Source organism: Dermacentor andersoni, chromosome 4, assembly GCF_023375885.2.
Source record: "Dermacentor andersoni chromosome 4, qqDerAnde1_hic_scaffold, whole genome shotgun sequence".
In the NCBI taxonomy this organism is placed as follows: domain Eukaryota; kingdom Metazoa; phylum Arthropoda; class Arachnida; order Ixodida; family Ixodidae; genus Dermacentor; species Dermacentor andersoni.
The window spans coordinates 93,518,441-93,543,874 of record NC_092817.1 but is presented as its reverse complement, the minus strand read 5'-3'; the positions used below and the strand labels follow the sequence as shown (position 1 = coordinate 93,543,874).

The window sequence follows — 25,434 nt, the reverse complement described above, 5'->3', positions numbered from 1 at the left end:
TGAAATGGCATATGAGAAAGGTGTATGTAATTTTAAGGTCCATACGATTCCTTGAATATTAAGTGACCTGTGCACATGAATGAGCAATCTGTAATTTGAAACCAAAAAAAGTTATTGTAATTGCACAAATACAATGTGACTGAATGTAACATGATTCTAATGCCATGCACCCACAACAGCCATGGTCTCAGAAAAATGGAAATGATTCAAGGAAATAATAATTCAAGCTGCCTGTAAGCTTTTCTTTCATAGTCTATCTCCTGCTTAGCTTGCTCATGCCATGTGCAGATGGTGTGACCTAATAAAGCAATTGGGTCCCAAGCCACTTTTGCCCTGCTACCATAAGCTAAGCTTTATGCTAAGCTAAGCTAAACTCAAGATGTTTAGCAGTTAAATCTGATGCACAGCGGAAAAATGGTGTTACATTCATATGTTGAATTCCAATGGCAGATTGTGAGCGCTCGGCCGGATCACGAACGGAGTGCGTCACTCCAACTGAGGTCGTTCTCGCCAAATCTCCAAATGGAATGCATGCGCTCCCACGTGGGCACTTAGTACAGGGAAATTAAGTGAGACGGCGCTAGACTAGTGGTGGATATGGAGGCTTCATCACCACCACCATCTGAATCATCGCAGTATTCCGTGCGTCAGTTTTTCTTCTGTGTCGGAAGATCCCTGGAGTTGGAACTTATAGTGTCTGAGCTGGAGCTCTCGTTATCCAGGAGCAGAAATAAAAACACAGCGTGATGTAGCATCCATGTTTTCCATGTCATCCATAGCTGCCCACAACTGGAAACAGGCAACCGTGACAGTAAGCAGAGGCGGGTGAAGGAAACATGTCACGCGGACTTCTGGTCAAATCTGCTGATTTTGGCAGAGCAAATATTTTTGTTCCACAGTGTGATTCGGAATCGGTGGCTGGTCCCAATCTGCCATTGGAACACACAACTTACACTCTCATTCTGCCATTGGAATAGGATTGCTCCATACAGAGCAGTAAAACTTGATATGGGTCTACTATTGGAATTAAACAATAGTGTGGTTCTGCATACAATTTGAGACAGGCTTACTTTTAGGCTGGGCATTGCATTAAAGAAATTGTGTTACATGGCAGCTTGAGTTATGTGAGGTGCAAAAGGCACCATTAGAGGAGGAACAGGTGGGTACAGCATGAACTCCCATAAGCCAATGCCATACAAAGAAACGATAGATTATGACAGACATCGCATAAGAGTTGTTCACCTCATGCTTACTTACAAAGACAGTACTGATGTGGTCAGGGTACACATGAAGGACTATTGAGTATGATGCCGTGGAGAAACCCGCAGCTCCAAGTGCTTCTAGAATCCGGACAAGAAATGACAGCACGGTGAACATGAGGGTGTCTTCAACCAAGTCAAGGAGACTGTAAAAATAGTGTGCAAATTAAACACATCAGTCTTGTTAATTTATAACTGCAGGTGCATCAATATATCAAGCAAACTTATTCCAAAACACTGACAGAGAAGTGTGCAGCTTTCAGCAGCTACGTGTTATAGGCTATAGACGGCAAACAGCTGCCAGCATCGCAAAGGTTTTCATTGTGGCACTAATTAATCCTGCACTGTAGCCTTGTGCTCTCAAGAGTGCTCACATTAACGAACAGTGCCTTTGCCCTTGTGTACTGCTACTGAGAAAGGAGCAGGGCAGCAATGATGTTAAGGTTATTACGTCTGCTTATCACTATCATGGACTGTTATGCCTGTTGATTTCAGCAGTGCAAGCAAGGCATATTGATGTAAACTTCACTGCCAATGGCTGTGTTACTGCCCTATCACTATCTCAGTAGCAGTGCACTGGGTGCAAACTCTGTTTATGTGTGGCACATTTTTGAAAGCACCGTAACTGTAGGGCACAAGTAGGTAGCCACGTGTGGTTTTTTTCTCTCATATTTTACACCCAGCATTAGCAGCAGCAGCATAAGTGCTGGGTTCTCACATGGAAAATATTGCAGAACTAGTTGGAAGTTAATTATTGCCAAATCGGATGTTTCTTGAACACTTAACAAATTTCTCCAAGGAGGTTTTCTTTTAAATTTAAGGTTTGCAAGGTTATTTAATTCATCTTGAATAATTATGTAATTAAGCTGAATAATAAAAAAGATGTTGCTTCATAGAGTGTCCAACATGGTTTTAGTTGCATCCACCTATAGCACGAGAAAATTATTAAAAATCCTGGCTAACATCTTCTGGGACACCGTGTACATATATATATATATATATATATATATATATATATATATATATATATATATATATATATATATATATATATATATATGTGTGTGTGTGTGTGTGTGTGTGTATGTATGTGTGTGTGTGTGTATGTATGTATGTATGTATGTATGTATGTATGTATGTATGCACGTACATGTTAATATGTATTTGTGCCAGAAGAAGATCCAGTTGGAAGATAAAACTTATGGATGTTATACACATACATAAATACATATGTGTGTTTATAACATTCGTGAGTTTTATCTTCCAACTGGATCTTTTTCTAAATAATTCATGCTTAATGAAAATTCTTACCCAAACAAGATATTTGCTCCTCCAGCGCATAAGATGCCAGAGAAGAATATGAGCTTTGCTCCTAAGATGGGAACCTGCAAAAGTAAGTTTTAATGTATTCAGTGGTCCTCAAAACAACACTGCACACCATCAAACCCTTACACAACCTCAAATTATGTGATAAAGTATGAAATAACAGAAGGCACTTGTTTTGTTTATTCCCAGCAAAAGTAACGATTTCCTGCACTTAAAACCAGTAAGTGTACAAATATAGTTATGCAAATAGAAATTTTTTCTTTTCATTTTCAGAATTTAAAAGAGCCCTGAAACGCTTTTCGAACATAGTAAGAAAACATTGCCAATCTGTTGTACAGGCTGCTCTGAACATGTGAGCCAAATATTACTGCATTGCATGCAGCAGGGAATTTACAAGCTTGTGTCAAACAGAGTGAAAAGTCACTTGCCCTCGCTTCTGGAATGCAGTCACATCGAAAGCATTTGGCTGACTAACGCTATTGGCTGATTTCGTGATCACAAGAGCATTCTCAATAATACATAGTTGATAATATTGAGTTAAACAAATGAAAAATGTATGTGTCCATGATCTCAAAGAGACATACAAATCACTTCATATTTGCATTGCACGTAGCTACGTCTGCCCTCAGATATGGCAGCTGCGTGCTACATAGTGTAGTCTACTGCGACCGCCTGTCGCAACAAGCCCTTTTGCTGCCGCGACACTCAACTTTTGGCGAGGGCTTTGCCCTCTTGGCTTCTCTGCTATGTAACTTTTAGAGTGCTAGTGGAAACGAAAAGAGAGAAAAAGCCAGGTATTGGTGCAGTAAACTCCACTTATGGTTACAGGATTTGAAAAAATTTTGCAGCAAGAGATTCAGGAGATGATGCCCTTCAATAGTGAGACTATTCTAGAGAAGCTTAAAAAACGTTTTAGGGCCCCTTTACTTGAATATGAGTACTTGGAAAAGCTGGCTGCAAGCTTCAAATTGAATATCCATTTCCTTAATTTCTGAAGTCCAGAAAAAAATAAAGATGAAAAAAGAAATGGCAGACAAAACATATAGCTCATCACTGTTTTTGAGGTCACATGCAGCGATTAAAAATGATGAAACAAATGTACACTTTAATGATGTGCATGCAGCATTGAAGGAAAAGACTTAGGTATAACTTTTCAGTTCCCCACATTTTTAAGAAGATGTGTTATGCAACTACAATACCGTGTGCTGCAGAAAATGTTGCTTTGTCAGAGATTGCTGGCATAGCTCAGTAATTCTGCCTGCAGAGTGCTGTCACTTGTGTAGGTCAATGTCCATTCATGGTAGAATGATTATAGAAGTGAGTATTTAAATATGAAATTTGAAACACAATGAATCCATATTCATACTTGGAACCTCCAATATTTGCACAATGCTACAGAATATGAATCCATAAGCTTTATGGAGAAATCGTAGAGAGAGCTATGATGCTAAGTGTGAACTTTGGTATCGAAACCTGTCGGGTATTTTCTGGCTATACTAATGCAAAAAATTTGTTGAGAGCTTACCAGTTTTCCAAAGATGGGTGAAAACACCATCATTGTTAATGCATAAACACTGAAGACGAATCCAGACACAGCTTCTCGCATTCCCTTGAAAGCTGCCTGCAATCACATTGTGCACGTATGATGATGTTATAACCCACATAATGACTCACTGCAAATTCAGGAACAATAATATACAGTCAAATGCCTTTATAACAAAGTGCTTGGGGCCGTCAAAGTTTTTCGTTGTACAGGTCACTTGGCTGTAAATATTGTGCACCGTACAGCTCACAGTGGAGCAGACTAAGCACATTCAACAAAAAAGAAAAAAAAGTTATTTAACATGAATTTAAGAGAGGCCTAGTAAAATAAGTAGGTAATTATTTTTCTGCAAACTTTGTCTGATGGAATGTGTGGTTGCAATGGACCTTACCACACGGAGGTTCACAGCACGGTCCGCAGCAAAACCCGGGAAAGATGCAAGGTAAAGCTGAAAATCATTTACTGCCGCGATGTCTCCTCCCTTGTTGTCAAAATGTTTGGTTTGTTTACAGGCTCTTCATCACTGTAGCCTTCATTGACATTTGCATCCTTTCTGCCCTAGATGGCTTTCAAGACGTCATTGGTTGCAAGTTATTATTATATCGTCATCATCAACTGCGAAGCATTCATGAGCTGTTGCACCTGCTAGTGTGTTACAACAAGCAGCGGACAAGCTGAGTGACTCCTGCAGCAAGACTGAGACACTCAATGGCGTTGGCATTCTCGTCAAGTATGTCGCTAGCGCAGACGTTGGCGCTAGCACAGAGCACAGCTCCGTGGCTTTTTCAAAGGACAGTGGTGGAACTGCTACATGTCATTCGGTGTAAAGCAGCAAATCAGCTGTCTGGGACACCTAAATTGCTTCGTGGTACAGGCAAATTCATTGTAGCTGTCTTCACTGTAGAGGCGTTCACAGTACATATGAAAGATAGGAATTAGGCCTGGACGTAATCAATCCTTCGTTATACAGGTAATTTCATTGTAGACGTGCACAATTTAACACCTGTGCACATGAGACAAACTGCTCTTAGCCTAAAACAAAGGGAGTCTTGGGCTCAAAAATGGAGCAACTGTAGGTGTAAAGGCGGGTGGCCATTCATAATTACACACACATTAAGCCAATATGTTCTGTGGCTGCAGTTAGCGTATGGCTATCCTTAATCTTATCATTATTTGTTTTAGAGACAAAATATCTTTTTCAATATAAGTGTGTGTGTGTGTGTGTGTGTGTGTGTGCGTGCGCGTGCGTGCTTGCACATGCACGCGCATGTTCATGGCCTTCTGACCACAAATGTCTGGCCACTGCTCTTGGATGTGATTTACAATTCCTTTGGCACATGTGTTTAGGAATGCTGCTAGGTGAAAGCCAACTGCTTTTCTAGCTAGACACAGAAAGGAAGAAAAAAGTGACACTTGCCTCTTGTGGGTAGAATGGCGCAATCACAGAATAGCTGATGTAGCTTGTAAAGTTTACTAAACAGAGGCAGAACAAAGTGAGCTTTTGGCTTCTTGAGAGGCGAAACTTTGCCGTGCCGCGAGTGGACAGCAGAGACACAACTGACAGTGTCCGAGACCGCATCATGGTTCCACGATGATGATGAGGCCGTTTGGAAAGGTCATTATCTAATGAATTCTGCCTGACAGGCACAGCAACACATTCGAGTGACTTTGAAAAAACAGCGTCAAGATCCATGCCCTTCACTGCCTTTGAAGAACTGCAAATTTCGGTATCGGATGCACTGCGCTCCAACATTCCCAACTGATTTGGGCTAGTATACTGACTCTCTGTTCCAACAACCTCTTGGACGTCATCTGTGGAACGCTGGGCGTTTTCTGGCAAAGATTTGTTTGAACCATCTTCTGCCGGGCTGCTTAATTTAACAGCTGTAGAATCTTGTGGCTGTGAAACTGCTTGCGTGTCATGTAGGCCAGGTAGTTGCCCTGAACTCATTTCATTTGGGCTTGGTTTGCCTTCTTGTTTGTTTATTGACGCTTGCTCTGAGTTGTTATTCCCAGCTTGTACTTGTTCTTTGTCTTGAAGGGGAGCTGACGTCGCCTCGTCTTGGCTGCCGCCTGCTGGTCCCTGAGGTGTAGCCTTAGATGTAGTTAAAATGTCTGAGGCATTTGATGGTGGTGCAGCATTTACTTCTGATGTACCAGGAATGCCAGCTGAATCACTGGTTGTATGTGGTTGCATTGTGTCTTCGTTATGTTCAATGCCTGATGGCATAGATATGCCATCATCCTTGACATCATCCTTGACATTTTGTGGCTCCTGCATGTCCTCAGCAGTGTGTCCTGTCGCTCTTTCCTCATGAAAAGGAGAACCATTAGCAGCTCTTCAGAATGTCACTGAAAATAGATAGAAAATATAGGTAATGTCAACGCTATCACAGTCAAACTCCCAGGGACCATACATGTTGCTTTGAATTATCACACCGGTTGAACTTGAGGCCAGAAGAAAATTATGGCTTACTATACAAACATGTGAAGCAATAACTGGTCATATTGTGATGACCAAATCAATGGTGACATTTTGTGCTGGCATTTGATGTACACAGCATCCTAACTATAAAAGAACAGGCCTGTTAAGGTGCTGGTTACATCCCCAAGAAAGCCTAAAATAATCTATTTTTGGCTGCACTTGTGCATCCTGGAAACCAAGAAAGTTAAAAATCTATGCTTGACTTATCTGAATTATGCGTATTTAAAGTGCACTGGAAACTTGACAGCCCCAACCAACATCCTAACATTATTAATTCAAGTGTAAATCATTGCAAGCCTACTGTATTTTGTGATTGGTGCTGCAAGGTTAATTGGTGATTGGATGATGAATGCATTCACTTGTGGTTAGGCTGCATTTAAGAAAGTGTTGCTACTGCTGCCATAACACAGCAGTACAAGCATCAGCAGAAACAGCAACACTTATTAAATACATTAACAAAAATGGTAAACTGCAATTTGGTAATCACTTAAAGTCTCAGTGGCACACACACACATCCTCAAACAAATAAGCAAACAAGAAGAAATGAAAATGAAAAAAGGCACAAGTACAAAAGGACTGAGTGATTGGTTCAGTCACATTTCTGTCTTTCTTTAACCTTTGTTTTTTTTTTATGTGTATGTGTGCTATTGTAATCATGCATTACTTGCAAACTTTCAAAAAGTAATATAGAGAACTTTTTTAATTGTAGCTGTTCAAAGGCATGTCCAAACACTGTTGCCGCAAGGCTGCAAATTCAATATGCTAAGCTAGATGTAATAACACGCAGAAATAACATGAAATACTACATGTGAATGAGTGTGCACAAATAAAATTTTAAGGAAGTAACTAGCCAAGTTTATGTCAATGCATTAACAAACAAAAAACTCATGAAGACACAAGTAAAAGGAAGGACTGCTTATGTAAGCTTTAACTAACAATCATGTATTCCACGCGATCAAAGCAATACAGAGCTGATGCAAAATGAATTGCAATCATGTGTGTTGCAAATTGCAAAAGCTCAAATAATCATATGCCCTAATAGGAAGAAAGTGCAAGTCATCCGGTACACATGATAAACTGACGTTAATCTGCTTTTAAGAAAAATAGTAACAAAATAGTTATATTTTCAGCCAGAATAAGTTTTCAAATGAGGTTCACTCTAGTCACAGGCATCTGCAGTGGTGGAAATTAGCCACTTATCTAACCTAACTATGCTAATTAGTAGGTGAGCTTCTTTTTAACATGACAGGCCTTCACAGTCTTGGCAAACCTAGCAGCTTAAACTGAACTTTGGTAGTTTGCAAAAAATAAATAAATAAATGAATAAATAAATAAATAAATCAGAGAGAGAGAAGCCATGCCACATGCGACATCTGCCATTGAGATTAGCTTACTTATTTTTAAAAGCAACAGAAAGAAAAGAAAAAGAAAGGTGACCCTGTCCATGTCGCAAGGGCTAGTCACCCACCGGAAAGCAAAACAATATACTTCATGTTGGGAAAGACAGAAATACCTAATACTATAAAACACCTGGCTGGGACTTTCTCATCCCTCCTGCATAGGATGTCTTGTCTGTATGCAAGCCCTCCAATCTCATGGTGAAATCAATATATAAAGCTCTGTCATATGTCCAAGCAGCTGTGTCTGGATTGGTACAAGCTTAGCTTATGCATTTTCTGCTGCATACATTTTTTCATCTTTTTCCTCTGCATATTACTGCTGGCCGTGCATGCATTTCCTCTGTGCATTACTGCAGCCAAATAGTTTTAATTGAAGCTCCTAAGCACTACGCATTAGCTTTAATTATTGAAAACTTAAGCCATCTGAAATTGAATAAGACATAGCATTTATTTAACAATGCCATTCATGTTTTCCTGTCACTAGCGCCTATGGTAACCTTCGCATATACAAACCAAGAAAAAAAAAAGACATTGAAAGAATATTATTTTTTTATTACAGATAGGTGCTTTCCTCTACAAAACATAGCACTCTAGACAGGTTACGCTGTAAAAATACATAACGCGAGGTCAGGCCACACAAGGTTCTTTTTTTCTTTTAACCTTTCTTAAATAACTATATTTCACTAATGCGTTGAAGTGTTGTAAACACAACACTCTTTTGCTTTCACGTGAAGCACGTAAAAACTATAGTTTGAATGCACCGGCCAAGCTACTCACTTGGCTTCGATCCGTGCGGCATTCGAAGGCTGCTCCTGCAAGCATTATTCCGTGCAGTTCCCTTATCACAGCTGCACTTACCCACTTGTGTCTTATCACTGGCCTATCAGAAATATCAGCTGCCAATCATTGGGCAGCGGCAGCCGTGTGTGTATGTGTGTACATAGTGCGGTTAAGAGAAGTTCCAAAGTGTGAGCCTCGCCTCGAGCTGATGCAAAAACCAAAACTGCAGTGAGGGCATTTCGTAAGTGGCTGGAAAGCAAATAACCAGGCTTTTTTTTGCTTGTTTCGTTAATGAATCTGTCAAGTTCTATTCATATTAGCCATGTGGTAACTTTTGTTGCATCTTATATGTGTGCCAAATTAATAATATACCTGTCGCATGTTTCTTTGAGCTATTGCAATGCCAATTTATTTATTTAGTACTTATATGTTTGTGCTTGCCTGTACTTTGAAAACATTTAACTTTTGGCACAGATTGTGCAGTCAAAAAATAAAAAATAAATGTGAATGTCAATGCAACATATGTATGGATGAATGTGCATGGAGCAGCAACACAGCTTGGGAACAAGCATGACATGAAAGACACAATGACTTGGACATTAACTAGTGCATATGTGCATAGCTTATTCCATCCCAAAATATTTTTAAAACACCAATTCATAGCACCAAGGCCTTGTGCGTGAACGGCTGATTGATGATGACTGATAAACTGAATTAGTAATGTACAAAATTTTGTTAAGGAATTTTCTCTAAACAGCATGCAAAAAACTCTGGAAGAACGTGCCATTGCATTGTGTATGGTTGTAACAGTGCAGACCTAGAACACTATGCCATACAGGAAGCCTCGCTGGTGCTGCCACAAATGAGATGCATGCCTCTTGAGTTGCAGCCTTCTTGTGGTGTTCAAAAACTTGCTTGTAGTGACAGCACCTCCATGAAAACTGGTCTACAACTTATTCGAATTTCATTCCTGTAGCATTATAAAATACTAAGAATTTGGATCAATACAACCAAAATATATCTGCTTTTGCAAGGTGGCTTTTGATGAAATGTTATAAAGTTTTCCTAGCAGAATAACAGGTATAAAATCATAGCTAGTTTGGGTAGTGCAACAACATGAAGACAAAGTAGTAGTGAGCAGACAGGACATGTGCCATTCTTATATACTTTTTTTATCAGTTAAAAAATGAGGCAGAACACATCCCTGATGTTTGTCCATGTAAGCGAAGCTTTCTTAGTTTTGGAGAATGGTAGAAAGCAAAAAGAGACAGCCAAAAGGTGGAAGAAAAGATGATAATGGTAGTAACTAGATAAAACACCTAGCAAACAAGAGCAGGAACTGTGTAAAAAGGTGTTTGTATGTGCAGTTTTACAAAGCTTGGCTCCATCGTACATGACATTAATTGTAGGAAGTTGATTAAAAATTTTTAATAATTGTTTATGTCTTCAACATGATTTGGAAGACGTTACAGGATGAACTATTACTAATTTCCACGTCATTCAAGTTAATGAGTATTCATGTGCTTTGGCAAGGAAACTAAACTTGGAAGAAGTCAGTCATATGTTTGGAATTTTCTCACTGTGACTTAAGTTGTGTCAGTAGAAATGTATAGAAAATCATTGTTGTCCTGCAGAGGCTCTGGTCATCAAGGACACAGTGATCCAAACAGTTTTAGTTCTTTTTTTTTTTCTTTTACAGAAAGCGTAAAGAAATAAATCGGGGCAACCTGTATATTTGCAGACAAACCACAACAATCACAGATGGCCATACGTTCGTTGAGAAATATCGCAAAATAAAGACCGCATTACTTCCGGCTTTGCAAATAGTCTGGAGGCACATTCAGTTGAGCACGCGCACACCACCGAGGTTTGCAGTCAAGATTATATAGCAGCCAGAATAATTCTTTTTTTTTCTTTTTAGAAACAGCAAACTCATAAATTCAGGTATAGGCACGAGGGATCTTGCTCAAGAAGAGAAAAACCAAGCTGTAGCAAATATAAACAAAAGATAAAGGTAAGAATGGCACTTCTGCCAAGTTGCTCTCTGCTTTTTCAACCTCCTTACATGGAGCTCCTCCTACACAAGAACAGTAGCTTATAGGGCTGGTCTGGCACCCAGGCTAACCACACAGTACACTTATCTGTGGTTGGCATGGACACTTTATCTAGCTATCGCAAGATACACAGAGCAAACTTCCTATGAGTAATGAAAAGATTGTAGGCACCTCGTCTTGTCACTGATAGCCAATCAGTTTCCCACAATGCCAATAATATAATAGATATAGCATAAAAACAACCATTTTATGGTTATCATTAGCTGACATAGGCTTGATGACTGTCTGAAAAGCCTATTTGTGCTATAGTAATGACAAGCACATATCAGCGCACTGCTCATGGTGCAAACTGCGCCAACGAGTGATATTATGATAGTCGTCGATCATTGTAATCACCTTAAGTTCAATTGCTATGAAAATTTATATAATGCACGCTGAAGATGATTTTTAATTTTTCTTCTTGCCATGCTCAGAGTTTCATTGTAGCATAACAGACGTATTTCATTAAAATGAAGCGTGACAATATTAACTGATTTTCAGCCTGTCAAGAAAGGCAGTTACGATGCAAATTAGCTAAAGCGTCTCACGTAAAAGTGGTCATTACAGAATAAGGACTTCAGCTTATGAAGAATAAGCAGATCGATGAAGTGTTGATTTCGCATATGCGCCTTTGGTATTGCAAAATTAAAATGCGCGCCGTTAAGTTTGTAAATAGGGTCCGCGGCAGGATTGCACTATCGCTTAAAAAAAAAAAAAAAAAAAAAAAAAATGTGCCGCAGAGGCTCACTGAAGTTTTCCGGTTAATTAGATGCTTTGAAATCACAACAATGTAGATTTGCTTTAACATGCGCTATTGAAGAGGCAAGTGGGGCGGCAACGCCATGCAAACTCCTTTCAAACTTCGCGATAGCTCCCTTTCCTCGACGCGCACTCACCGGAGTTGCGTAGTTTTGGGTGGCACTCCACGACCGAAACCGGGTATACTATTTCAGGTGTACAATCACAGCACAGGTCGGCGCGCCAGCCAGCTACAGGAGGTGGGTGATTCATCCACCGTGAACGAGGATGTTTTTCATCCAGCTTCGCGGCGGCGCTTGGGTCACTTAGCATCGTACGCTTTCCCGTGTGCTGTAGGAGAGTTTCCCAACGTTCAAGCACTGAAACCGTGGCTGTCGCGTGCATGAGATAACCGGACGCTTTTCCCAGCGCATGCTTTCGCGGCTTGCGCTTTCGCTCTTTCAGCAGCTTTCAGAGCTTTCAGTGCGCGCGCGCAGCTTAAACCACAACCGAAACTACGCATTTCATTGGACCTTCAAAATTTTTTCGCGTAAGGCCGCAAGAGTGCGCTGGTAATTTTTTTACTTCAACTTCATGGTGTACTTTCGTTGCTCTATCAGAAATCGTCATTGCAATTATTTCTCCACATTCCCTTCTCGCTTTGAGACTGGATATTATTCCGCAAGTGGGAAACGTTTGCTAGTAATTAGACGGATTAGACTTTCTGCTCCAGTTCCTTGAGCGAACTTTTTGTTTCGCGAGGTGAGTGATAGTTGCTGCATGTCGCTTATATCCGAAGTAAAATTAGTAATCGTTCGTAGAAAGCTTGGTCGTTGTGATTGCTGGTCTTAACTGGTCGCTACGAGTCGGTTGATGAAAACGATGCACGGTTGAACACTTGTTTACTGCGTTATGCCTGCGTGCGATGGTAAGAATCGTATTTTTGTCCAGAAAGATGGTGAAGAGGAAGGACAGGATGGCGCGGCGGCAGATCTTGCAGTTAAAGGAGGAGAAAAGCCGTGCGTATTCGCGTAAGTGTAGACACTCTGACGCATGCAACCCTTAAGTACGATGCCTGCTTGGCGGTCGTGCTGTTTGCCTGCCCTGAATGTTTTCATAACATTTATGCAGTGTATAATGATTATCAGCTGGTTCGCTCTTTTTCTGACCGGTTTGTGTTGTGTTCTGCAGCGCCAGCTAAGAATCCAGCGATTGGTCCTGCTGAGCCATCGTTAAGTCAAGGAGATAATGACGAAGGCGACGCAGTTGATGGTAAACTTTTCCAACATTGCCTTTATGTAACATCTTGCTTTAGCCATCTTTTTTTTTTTTTTGTATGAGAACATTCGTGACTTCAGTGACTGCTTCAATAATTCATTGCAGAAGCAAGCAAAAGCGAGCCGGCCTCGAAAAACGGGGTTCCGAGAGATGCCATAGACGACCAGTTGGAAGACTTCATGAAGGTAATATTGGAACATAATTTCAAGTGTTTGTTAGGTCCAGTCTTAGAGCCGAGCTGCAAGTTATGTAACATTGCTGCAAGCACTCATTCGACGGAGAGCAGACATACGGGGAGAGGGGGTAACCAAAAGTGATTGTTTTTCTTTACTTTGCCTATTTCTAAACTTTAATCACAAACTTTTATCACCTTCAAAGTGCTCTCACTGATATGCAATGGACGTGTTCCACTATTTAAGCATTGTTCAAAACTGTTCTAATTGTCTCGCAATGTGATGGCCATCAGGGCTTCCATCATTTTTTTCTTTGCCTCCTCCACATCTTGAAAGCACATTTTTGAAGCTCGTTTCAGTTTTGCAAATTAAAAAAAAATTTCAGCCGCACCCATCCCAAGATGACGGTTGACATTAATGTGATCAGTATTGAAGAAATGTAGCGACACACCGTATTTCTACCCCCGAAACAAGTCATGTATGAGGCATGTAGTGCAGCTGGACTCCTCTGGTGCTACCCTCTTGACACTCTTGAGCAACTAACCTGCCGTGGCAGCATAATGGCTTTGGTGTTGCGCTGCTAAGCCGAAGGTCGTGGTATCAAATCCTGGCTGCGGAGGGTGCATTTAGATGGGGAAAAAATGCAAAGACATGTTTGTATCATGCATCGGGTGCACATTAAAGAGCCCCATAGGGTCAAAATTAATCCGGAGTCCCCCACTACGGTGTGCATCATAATATTGGGGTTTGGCATGTAAAACCTCAAAATTAAATTTTTTATTGAGGAACCTCTGTGATGCAAGTTCGATTCTGTTCAGCATCAGATAAATTTTCGAGAGTTTCTTTTTCTTTTTTTCATTGAGGAGAGGCACATGCCCAGTGCATTTGTTGTGCAGCTCGCTAAAGCATCTGGCTGCTGTGCTTGAGTAAACTGTGTGACGTGGATTGGAAACTGTTTGACACGGGTTGGAAACTGTATGACACAGGTTTGATCGTGCCCAGCACTAAAGAAATTTCTAATGATTTTTTTTTTTTTCATTAAAGAGCTGCAGATACCCAGTGACTCAAGTTGGCATGAAAGTGGTTAAATATGAATGAACATACATACTGCAAACTGGGTAAAGTTCTCAAAGAATGTTAATCCCATTACAATTTGCAAGATGGGGAGTAGGAAGGGTGAGGTACCTTTGTCATCCCATATTCAGGAAGTGCCTCATTATCCTCATTATCAATGCTGCACGGGGGGGGGGGGGGGGGGGCGGGGAGTGTTGTCTTGGTGTACAAGCCACTTGCCAGAGTTCCACATAACCAGGCATTTTCGTCGAACTTATCACATAACCGCTTGGACAGCTTAATGTAAAATTGCTGGTTCATTGTCTAAACTTGTGGTGCAAATTTAAGATGAATGAGCTCTTCGATATGAAAATTATTCTGGGGAAACAGAACTTAATGCATGCACTTTGCTCATTGATGTCTGCAGCTGCAAAACTGACATGGATGGCAGCTGAAGCAAAAAAAAAAAAAAAATCCATCCAGTGAGATGGCAAAATTTGTCTAAGAACTCTTTTCTAACTGATAGAGACGAGCATTCCTAGTAAATAAGTGTAACAAGACAAATTCTTGTTACTTCTGGGTTCCCACTTGTATGTAAAATGAAAAGCACTATTGAGCACTTCTTAACATATGTCTGTCATTCTCAGTTGTATATTTTATATGTTTCAGCAACTTGTTATTGTTGCTGTTATCATTATTATTATTGTAACACCTTGGTTGAGCTGAAAGGAAGTGGACAACGGATCTTTTTGGTGCGGAGTGCAGAACGAAACCAGTGCTGGACTGTTGTCCTAGACTCTCATCCATCATCTGTAAATACACACGCTTCATTCATAACAGTTTTGTGGGGGAAGTACTGGGTACTCATCCAAGCAACACGGTTCTGCAACCGCCTGATCTACGCCAAAGCCGCTGCCTTGCTGGCCTGCCCACATTGCCGCTGGTGGTTGAGATGTCTCGCGGTGAAGACAGAACCTCGAATGTCCGAGTTCCGCAGCTGTCGCCCCTGCCCTGGTTACAGCGGCCCCTTTGGTACCTGGCTCAGCCGCGGTTTGTCCCTGGCAGCGTCAGTACCCGACAGAACTTCGCACATTTAGAAGCAAATCTAGCGAGGACGTGGATGAGTGGCTCACACACTACAAGCGGTGAGCAACTGTTACCATTGGGATGCAGTAACTCAGTAGTCCAACGTCATATTTTTCTTAACGGACACGCCGCTTGTGTGGTTTGACAACCATAAGGACACCCTCAGGACGTGGGATCGGTTCATGTCCGAAATAACGGGAGTGTTTTGGGGACTCAGTCATGATGAGGAAGCTTGTTGAACAAATGCTGCTCCAAAGAGCCCAAGTCACAGGCGAGATGCGCACAACATATATTGAGGCTATATTGAAGCTCTGCAAGACCGTCAACCCTCGCACGTTAGAGGAAGATAAGGTCGGCCACCTCTTAAGAGGAATTGCCGAGGATGTATATCACTTCCTCATCGGCAAAGAGAACCTTGATACAGTAGCTGACGTCATGCTGCATTGTCGTACATTCAAGACCCTGAAGAGGTGGTGTATCATGCCTAAATTCGGTCGGTTGCTGATTGTGACTACTGTTGCAAGTGTTGACGACTACGTGTCCTTTGATCTTGCGTCTACAATGTGCGAGATTGTACGGGGAGAGCTCACCCGATATACACACTCGACGCCTTATGATGCTGCGCCAATCCTGGGCCCCTCTCATCATGTTTCTGTCACTGCAACTGCCGTCGAGGACTACAACTACACTTCTCGCTTGCCACTGAGGTCGCAGCACAATCACTATCCAGAGTCGAGGTACGAACTCGGCTTCAGCTATTTTTGTAAGCAGGCTGTTACACACCAGGAGCCGCCTGAAGATGCGTTTGTCCCACAGCATCGTGACAATGCTTTTCAGGAGCACAATGCATATCACCAACCTCCTGTGTGCCATTGTTGTGCTACCGGGCACATAGCTCCATTCTGTCGTCGGCGCAGGGAAACATTGTGATACCATCCACTATCAATGTTTTCTCGCGCCGGCAATGGTCACAGCGACAATCCCTGGTTCACCTATTCCAGGAGCACCTCTTGACAAGCGAATCGACACAATAGTTCTCCCACTTCTGACTGTAGCTTGACATCTCCGTCCACCCGACTGTGCTGTACGCCTACACCGCAACAGCGGCTCTCGCCACCGCCACCGCTGGGAAATTAGCCAGTGCGACTGATGGAAGTGAGGTCGCACAAAATGATTTACCTGAGATGCCTCCGCCAGTTACAACGCTTAAAAACAAAATACATGTGTTAATAGATGGAGTAGGTGCAACGGCTCTATATGACACTGTTGCAACCATTTCTGTTATCAGACGTTCCTTCAAAGATTGCATTAGCCGCAAAGCTAACTTTTCTTGGCACGAATATACAAGGTTTCATGTTGTCGGCGGGGAACTACTTCATCCTCTCTGAGTTTGCGTCATTAATGTTTTGTTGGCTGGAAAAGTGTTCCCAACTGACTTCCTGGTTCTGCAGCGGTGTACACACGAAGTTATTCTCGGTATTGACTTTTTCCAAGAGTGTGGTGCTTTCGTCTACTGTGGCACTGGTGAACTTTCAGTCAGCAATGTAGTTGTTCCTGCCCTCGTTAACATGCTGCTATTTGCGAAAGATACACTGGTTGTTTCCGATGAACTGACAGTGGTTCATGGCTCATGCATTCAGTTGCCGTGTTCGTTTCTGCCTCTGTCGTAGCTCCCTTTGGCTCCGTCGTTCAACCTCTGACTGGTCAGCATGCTAAGAAAGACATCTTAGTGCCTTGCTGTATTGTGTCGATTAACAACCAAGCCATATTTTTGTGGGCACTTAACTGTTCGCCAGTGCCTGTTATACTTCCTCGAGCAATGAAGCTCGCCGTCTTTGATGATGCCATAAGAAATTCTATCGCTGCTATTGACGACGAAGAAGGTAAAAAACACGACCGTTTGAGAATGCAGTTGCTCCTACGAGTCGCAGATTCTGAGCATGGTTAGTAAGGACCGACAGTCACTCGAGCGACAAAGATTGGTCGAGCTATTGGAAAGATGTGCTTCTGTGTTTCACTTCTGTGAAAAGGAGAAGCGACCATCTTTACCCTGTTCTCGAGCTTAGCACAGGATCGATACAAGCTCTGCCCATCCGGCCCGGCAAAAACCTTAGCGAGTGTCGTCATCGGAGCAGGAAGTTATTGCTGAACAAGTTCAGGATATGCCGCAGGAGGGCGTTATTGAAGATTCGCGCAGCCCTTGGGCAGAACCTGTCATTTTGGTTAAGAAGAAAGTTGGCTCTTGGAGGTTTTGCGTTGACTATAGACAATTAAACACCCTCACCAAAAAAGATGTACAGTGAAACCTCGTTAAACCATAGTTGGCTGGAGCTCAGAAAAAGTATGTACTAAATGGTAGTACTGCTTAAGCAAAATAGCATGAGATCGCCCACTTACCGGTCAGAAACGGAACTCGAAGAGAGTGCGATGAAAGGGGAAAAAACATGCAGTAATTATTTACTTCGCGCAACAAGCGTGTTATTTTCGTTGGATGCCACGGCGGCCTAGCAGTGACGACAGCGGCCTCAAACTTGCTGAAGCTGTGAGCCAGCTTTTCAGCCAGCGCTGTCCTGTGTCTAAGTCACGTCCTTGTTTTGTTTAATTGCGCTAAAAGCTTTGCCATTATGAGCCCCCATTTCTTGGCAAACACTCCCATGGCAGATTCCTAGTTCGCATTGCATATTCTCCGTGCACAGGCGCGGTAGCATTGCAGATGTCGTGGGGCACCTTTTCATTGCGTGGTGCTGGGGAGGTATTCTGTAAGAGTTCACCTAGTGGACTGTCCATTTCGGCTGTTCCTGATTGGCTTGGGCCGCTCGTCTCCTCCTCGCTCGTACAGCTGCATCCAATCAGCAGCGGCCAAAATGGACAGTCTACTAGGTGGACTTTGCAGAATACCACCCCTGTTCTCGTCACCACGATTGCATTCATGAGGCTGACGCAATGCACAGCTTCTGCCACTGTCAGTCCTGAATTGCCCATGCTGTTGCTTTCCGTGTCATCCTTATTCCTGTCGCTAGGTGACACTTCGGCCACAATAGAGGCAATGATGGCGAAAAGTCAAACCTCGTAGCCGACATTTCTTCTCGGTCGCAGCAGCGCTGCCGAGCAACTTCTTCGCTTTCCAAATGCCACGCACCGTAGTCAACAGTAGACCCATGTCGCAAGCCATCGCCAACTTTTCGTGTCACGTTCGATAGCACAATGATGTCTAATTTTTCTTCTATGCTGAGCACCCAGCGTCTTTTTTATCCGAGTTTTGGCATGGTGCGAGTCCTCACTTGCATGACGCCACAATGCCCTCTGGCACGGCTCTGAAATGATGTTGATGTTGATGTGGCTTCACGTAGGCCATTGTGCTGATCTCTAAGCCTTGTTGTTCTGCCGGGTCGCCCGATGGAGACGACGCACCGCCGTATTTGCGTGACTAAGAGTGGAAACACTATGTGTTAATCGATACGTACGCAATAAGCTGGTATGGTTTATGCAGATACAAAACACATTATGTTCAATGGCCGCTGTGTCGGGGATTTGACTTTACTACTTTTAAAACGAAACTACTGTTTAGGCGGGTACGGTTTTACGAGGTTTTACTGTATGTCCATTGCCTTGGATTGACAATATCATCGACTGCCTGCATTCGGCTTCCTACTTCACTAGATCTACTATGAGAGTATTGGCAGATCCCCATGTACCCTGCTGACAAAGAGAAGACTGCATTCGTGTTGCTGTTATGATCGACCTGTCGAGTGTGAGAAACGTTCAGGTGTGCGTTCCCATGACGAGATGATTTCCCTCGTTTCAAAAAAGACTTTTAGGATTAGCCTGGGCCATGACCTCTCATCTGAAGCATGGGAAAGATTCAAGCAGGCATTCCCATGTCGATATAATTGCCCTCTTCCCCGAAAAAGCGTCACCCCTTTATGCCCTGAGCAGACACAAAGGTGTGGACCAAGAGGAGAAGACACCAAGGAGAAGAGCTTGTCAACTTCACAACCTGACAAAGGCGTTGATACTTCCATAAGTTCCCCAAGTTTTCCAAGAAGACATTGACGACCACAAGACTGCGAGGGGTTAGTTAAGGCCGTCCCTGCCCCCATGTTAATCTGAACTGCTCGAGACTCGGATAGAGTCACAGCCATGTACCAAGGAAGTGAATACATTCTTTTCTACCTTTTTCATCATCACGATGCCCACCTTTGTCGTCGTTTCCTGATTCTTGCAGTAAAGAACCACATCACCTGGTCGAGATTGTATCAATGCCCATGGACTGTATCGATAAATTTAATGTTGTGCTGTTTGAGCTTTGCGATGCTCCTGCTGCTTTCGAAAAATTTATGGACTCGATTCTTTGCGGTCTGAAATGGGAGGTATGCTTGTGCTATCAAGATTGTTTCTTGGAGTATTCCACAACCTCTGTATTCGCATCTTATTGAATAAGTAAAGTAATAATAGTTAGTTCATTAAAATTAAATATTAGTTGCTTGTTCACAATGAATAAAAAAAAAACCATACTCGACTAGCATTAAAGCAAGCCTTTCAGCATAGAGTGGGTGCTGTTCACGGAAAGCCGTAGGTTATTTTTTGTTGGCCACATTTAGTTGGCACATCCGGTATGCAATTTAGTGTTGGTTTCTGAGAAACCTGTATGGGCTTCCTTTGTAGCTTCATGCTACAGTCGGGTGGATGACAATATTCCCTGTCATAAATTTTGCTCGCCTTGCGGGCTTCCGCAGAACTGATCTGCCGCAACCTAATAGTGTTCTGCAAAGTCAAATAAGGAACAAGTTTTCTTCATATGCCTGTGCTTCTCACATATTGATGTTTACTAAGCTGCTCCAAAAGGCGTATTTACTGCTCCAGAATATACAATTCATGCTCCAAACCTGCTCCAAAGTGCCAAATTTGCTGCTCCCAGAGCTGCTCCAAAACTTCCTTGGCTGCTTCCATCCTTGCTGAAGAGGCTGGAGTAGAAGAAACTCAGTAAACAGCCAGGTACCCCATATAGAGGTCGGATATAACTGTCAAGAATCACAATTTGGTAGTTCTGTATTATAATGGAAAATAACTTTTGGTTTTTAATCTGTTAGCATTCTTTGGGTACTTCATGCACTTTAGGGGCGCTATGTACTAGGGGGTACTCAAAAGTAACTGAACTTATTTTTTAAAAAGCTATGTATTTATTTATTCAATTTATTTATTCGAAGCCTCAATGAGACCCTGTAAATAACTTTTGTTGTTTGTTTGTTTATGTGTTGTGTATGTATGCATACGTGTGGTTTTTATTTCACGCTATTGCTTTCATCCCTCGCCATCTCACTTGGAGTAGCATGTTGCTATGCTAACTTTGCTAGATGTAATATATAACTTTTCTCTCTGGCTCTCTCTCTCTCCCCCTCAATTTATTATAAATGACAGTTCGGCTCAGTGTTGGGTTCTTTCTCATGTTTTGCAGGAAATTGATGCCATCTCATCAGCCGTTCCTGAGACAGATCCACAGGGCGAGGATGATAAGGATGAATTACCTGATAAAGAGGCCACGACAGCCACTTCAGGCTGTCTTCCAGCTTCTGGGACACCTTCCGAAGAAGTCAGCATCGAAGTGCCACAGTCAAAAGGTAAGAATGGTAAAAGAAGAAAAATTATCGGGGGGCGAGAGCAACACCCTTATTTCTTTTATAATGATTGACATACATATTTTTATAATAAAGGTAGCCTTGCTTCTCCTGGGTGTCAAAGCTTTGATCATTAATAAGAATGCTATTATAGTAAACCTCAATATAATCAAGTACTTTAACTTTTATAACTTATTGACTATAGCATACCATGTATTTACGAGGGACGTTCCGAAAGTAAGTTTCGTTATTTATTTTCACATGGAAACTTATTCTACATAGTCACTACCAACATTGAGACATTTGTCATAGCATGCAATCAGTTTGAAGAAACCACCCCGGTAAAATATGGGGCTTCCAATGCAGGGAACAGGTGCCTATTCATACTGGATAACAGCACGCACTTCCATTGGTCACCGCGTTGTTAGCACGCGTCTGTCTGCCATCATGACTTGTACTTGAATAAACTTAGGCACGCTGATCTGCTGCTACTCTCTCTTCTTTGGCGCTTTGTGCATGTGTCACTCCTCCGCTTACATTCCTTTCATCATTGAACCAGCAATAGGCGTGGATTCTTATGCCAATTGTTTGTTTCACATGGTGTAGCATCTTTAAAAAAGATGATGAAACTTACTTTCGAGATGTCCCTCATAGGACCTCAATATAACAGAGTGTTCATACACAATTTCAATTTAAAGAAATTTCACTGCCACTGTGAAGGAATAACGAGACAATAAATGACAACTTTCGCTGATGCAGATGCAAACGCTCCGCTTAACCCGTTCAGGGTAGAAATTTTTCACCGCATGCGGCCGCCCAGGGTCGATTTTTTTATTGCAGTTTTATATTCTTCAGAGGGACCTGTTCTGAAAAAAATTTACCGTAATTTTTCTAAGGGGACCATAAAGGGAGAAAAAGATATTTTGCGTTGGTATATATGTACTCTTTATTCATGAATAACAACCATAAGAGAAAGAAAATAAACTTATAAGAATTAAAAATTTAATGCCTTGTTATACTCATAGTTCAAGGCTTCGAAAATGCGTGCACAAGAATATTTCACAAGACTCAAATGTTTCTGTTCTTACACTTGTATTTACGTTCATAGCGTAATCGAACTGCATAAGTGAGCGCACTCAAGAAAACTGTGTGGTTGTGTGCCCATCAAAAAAGCAATACCTGTGACAAACTTCTGCTAATCTTCATCGTATCGCCAACCAGAGGCAGTAATTTCCGCGCGTCTCCAGAAAAAAGAAAAGGAAACGCATGCGCGGCGGCATCCTTCCTGTGTGCACCTCTCTGAGCACTAAACGAGCGAGAAACAGGCGGTCGTCCTTTAAGCGATTAGTAACAAGATAGCCATCAGTTTTGCAAGCGCAAGAAGCCGAAACCATCCATGGAACAAAACCCAAACTGCCACCTGCCCACGCGGGTGGTAGTATATAGACGTGCCGGAGCGAACTGGCACAAAACAAACCATGTAACGAAAACTGAGAGAGGGAGGCGCAAGGAAAAAATTCCCTGTATGCCTGCATAGTGGCAGTACATGCCAAGAAAAAGAAAGTTAGGAAATTAACGCGCTTTTTAAACGTACAGACGGCGCCGTAAATATACAGCATCGACCATTTTGGACTTGTTCGCGGCGCCATATATTTACGTCACTGATCCTGAAAGGGTTAAATTGTGCGCTACGTGACCGTGAATGACTGCTGAAGCAGAGGAGTGTCATATTCCATATAAAGTCTAAGTGCAATGAGATCCTATCAACGTCGCACGCTGTATGCTTTAGGTGCGAGTGAAAACAAGCAAGGTTGAGCCGAGAAGGATGGTGGCTTGAGAAGTGCCGTCTTCTTCCCACGTGAGCAAAAAAAATGGGGTGGAGGGCAGGTTGGCTCACGTGTCCTTTACTAGTGCAGCCATGACTGCGAATGGCCATCAGGGTGGCAGAGCGCATACACAGTCCGCAGGCTCTGTTTTATAGGTAATCTGCTGCGCATGCAAGGACTGGATGAGCTGAGATGGTGGGGCTTCTTGTTCGGTCTTCCTTCACGTTTAGTGCTGGAGGTTGCATAATTTTGAGCTTCGGAGACTCATTGAAGCGAGAGGCTGATGAAGCATTTGCTGTATGCTGCCGGCGCTCTTTAATGATAGCCTCGTTTCACGGCAAGTGTTGCTATCAGACGCGGGGGTGGAGTGGACGCAAAAGTGTGGCTGGCTTCGCTTGGTATCGTCATGGTCCTTCAGTACTTTTCATCTGGTCATGAAACGTCCATGTAACGCTATGGGAGAGCTTCCGAGTGCACCGCGGTGCTCGCGCAAGTAAAAAATGGACTAGAGCAGATGCCGTATGGACGCCACAGGCATTCTGTGCATGCACTCGATATTGCACAAGCGTTGACTGCCTGTATCAGCGCATGAATATTGTCAACACAGCATGCAAATCGCCACCCTGTTTCTGTGCAATGTTCAGAAACATAAACGCGAACAATTTGGAAACAACCACAGCACCTTGCTTCCTTTCCAGGTTCAATTGCATTCGCAACAGCGGCTTAATACATAATTAAAATTGTACACTTGGCCAGTGGCGTAGCTAGGTTGTCTGGCACCCGGGGCCCATAGGTCTTCTGTCGCCCCCCCCCCCCCCCCCCCCCCCCGGGTGTAGTCGAGGAAGGCGAGGATATCGACAATTTCCGGGTTTCAGCACCAGTACAGCCGCCTTGCATACCTCGCATGTCCCCCGGCTCACCTTCTCCTTCGCTTTCTTTCCCAGAGATCGCGAATGCAGCAGGTATTGGTGGCGAGGAGTTACGGAGTCGCCATCTATCGGAAGCGCTTCGCTGGCGTAGTTTGAGGGATCACGCGGCGCGCTCCTCATAGGTTTTGCTGTCAGTGCTCAGTGAAAACACCACGCGGGAGCTCTCCCGGACATTTCTGTGAGTACTTTCGAAACGAGAGAAAGTTTTTACTGTCTGAATAAAAATATTGGGCAAACTGAAAGCACAGAATCGTTTACAGACGCTATCTCTTTACCGAATACGTAAAGTGAACGCCACTATGCGCAATTGCAGCAATGGAGTCTCCCGAACCGGCTTCTTGCGTGAAAGGTAGGCAAACGCTGAGAGCAAACTATGTGAAATATGTTCTTATAGTGTTGATATAACTAAATCGAGCGTAATAGAATGAAGCCTCAATGCAGCGATCGCACAGCTTCGCAGCGACCGACAGCGCGTCTGCATGCTTGTCCGCGCTGTTTCGCTTTCGCCGCGTGCGCGTTTTCGCACCGTGCCATGAGCTTTAGGCCGCAGAATATGAGCATTTGACAGTATACAAGCAACCATTGTTGCGTGTGCGCTATCAGAGCTGTTCAAAAATAATTTTGTTGTAGAGACTTCGACGCCTATATCTACGGCGACTGTGATGTGCCATCGCGACGATTGAATGTTTCTTTTCTAAATTCTTGGACGTTTCAATATTATTTCTCGAGTTGCGTCGGACTATATGTTTATCGGTGTTCTCAGTGTGCGATTTCGCGCTGCTTCTTTTTTTGTAATCCAGTGCATTATTTCATAACACAAACATGACCATATGCCATGCTTTCTTTTTAATGTGCTCCTTACAGCTCTCTTTCCACTCCAGTGAACTTTCCAGTATCTATAGCATCGAAAAGTTCATAAACCAAACCGTCATGACATTAGTCGGGCAGCGGACTCGGGCGAGCGTCTCAGGGCGCGTTTTTCGAACATCGCAGACCCGGCGCCGTGGCATAAATATTCCTCGCGTCTGCGCTTGCTGCATACCCGAGTATTAGTCGATGACTGTTTGCCGGTTTTATGTTTCGCGAGCCAAGCTTCACGCGGCTTCTTTTCCTGCGGCTACGTATGAATAAAGATGACACTGGGTTCCGTTGCGTACGTCCGGCACTGCGGCACTGAGCAGTAGCCTACCATGTTGCGCGCCTTCAAAAGCAGCCACTACCTATTGTAATGCTTTCAATCGTTGTAAAGGAGACACTCAAAGCGGGCAAATCTCACCACTAAATGAAGACCGCAGCGTACGAGGGAACTTAAACTCTCGTTTCCAGCTCGCTTCGGCGCTCCCGAAGCAGCCGACGCGGCCGCTATGTCCACGTGATCCCTAATAGCACGTCACACCGACGGTGGCGCCAGCTTTACAGTGGTAGAGCTCGAGGCAAATACACGCTGTTTTTTTCTGCGCCAAATAACACAGGGTGCTGCACTGATAACTTGTGATAAGCGCACGTGCACATCTTCTGTCAGACTGTAAGGCTTGACAACCAATACAAATGCGGCATCGTGGCAAATACGGCTCACGTCACAAGAAAAAAAAAACATTTTTGTAAAGTTTTAATTACCAATTTTAACGGGAACATTGCACTTGCAAAATTGAAGGCCGACATTCATATCTTGCCCAACAACAACGTCACAAAAATCGTCGTAGGTACTATGGCCCGCAGTATTTTGGCTGTGGGCAGCCCTGAACGAAAACGAAAATTAAATTGTGTCTCAGTGACGCTGATCTCCCCACCATATTAGAAAAACGGAAAAAGCAAATTGCCTCCCTGCTGCGCGGGCGCCAATGCTATGA

At 43.0% G+C, this 25,434-nt stretch overlaps 2 protein-coding genes across 10 annotated transcripts in view; one reads left to right on the top strand and one right to left on the bottom strand.

Moving 5' to 3' along the window:
- LOC126536477 (MFS-type transporter SLC18B1-like) overlaps positions 1-12,107 on the bottom strand; it is a 28,915-nt gene extending 16,808 nt beyond the window's left edge. Inside the window, exons 1-5 of one of the 2 annotated variants that reach the window (XM_050183453.3) lie at positions 11,783-12,107; positions 5,542-6,480; positions 4,111-4,202; positions 2,571-2,644; positions 1,258-1,405 (exon numbers count right to left, since the gene is read on the bottom strand). In XM_050183453.3, coding sequence (XP_050039410.1) covers positions 1,258-1,405; positions 2,571-2,644; positions 4,111-4,202; positions 5,542-6,409 — 1,182 coding nt within the window. In that variant the 5' untranslated portion in view covers positions 6,410-6,480; positions 11,783-12,107. Of the gene's footprint in view, positions 1-1,257; positions 1,406-2,570; positions 2,645-4,110; positions 4,203-5,541; positions 6,481-8,790; positions 9,284-11,782 lie in introns of those variants that run through there. The other variant, XM_050183454.3, reaches the window with a different exon arrangement.
- Positions 12,108-12,263: 156 nt separating this feature from the next.
- The window catches only part of LOC126536474 (uncharacterized), a 56,838-nt gene continuing 43,667 nt past the window's right edge, over positions 12,264-25,434 (top strand). For 6 of the 8 annotated variants that reach the window (XR_008613717.2, XR_008613716.2, XR_008613718.2 and 3 more), the window contains exons 1-5: positions 12,264-12,386; positions 12,576-12,655; positions 12,816-12,896; positions 13,008-13,087; positions 20,670-20,832. Coding sequence is in view for 3 of the 8 variants with exons in the window: in XM_055074045.2 (XP_054930020.1) it covers positions 12,580-12,655; positions 12,816-12,896; positions 13,008-13,087; positions 20,670-20,832 (400 nt within the window). In the remaining 5 variants the exon portion in view is untranslated. The remainder of the gene's footprint in view (positions 12,387-12,575; positions 12,656-12,815; positions 12,897-13,007; positions 13,088-20,669; positions 20,833-25,434) is intronic. The other 2 variants (XM_055074043.2, XM_055074044.2) reach the window with 2 other exon arrangements.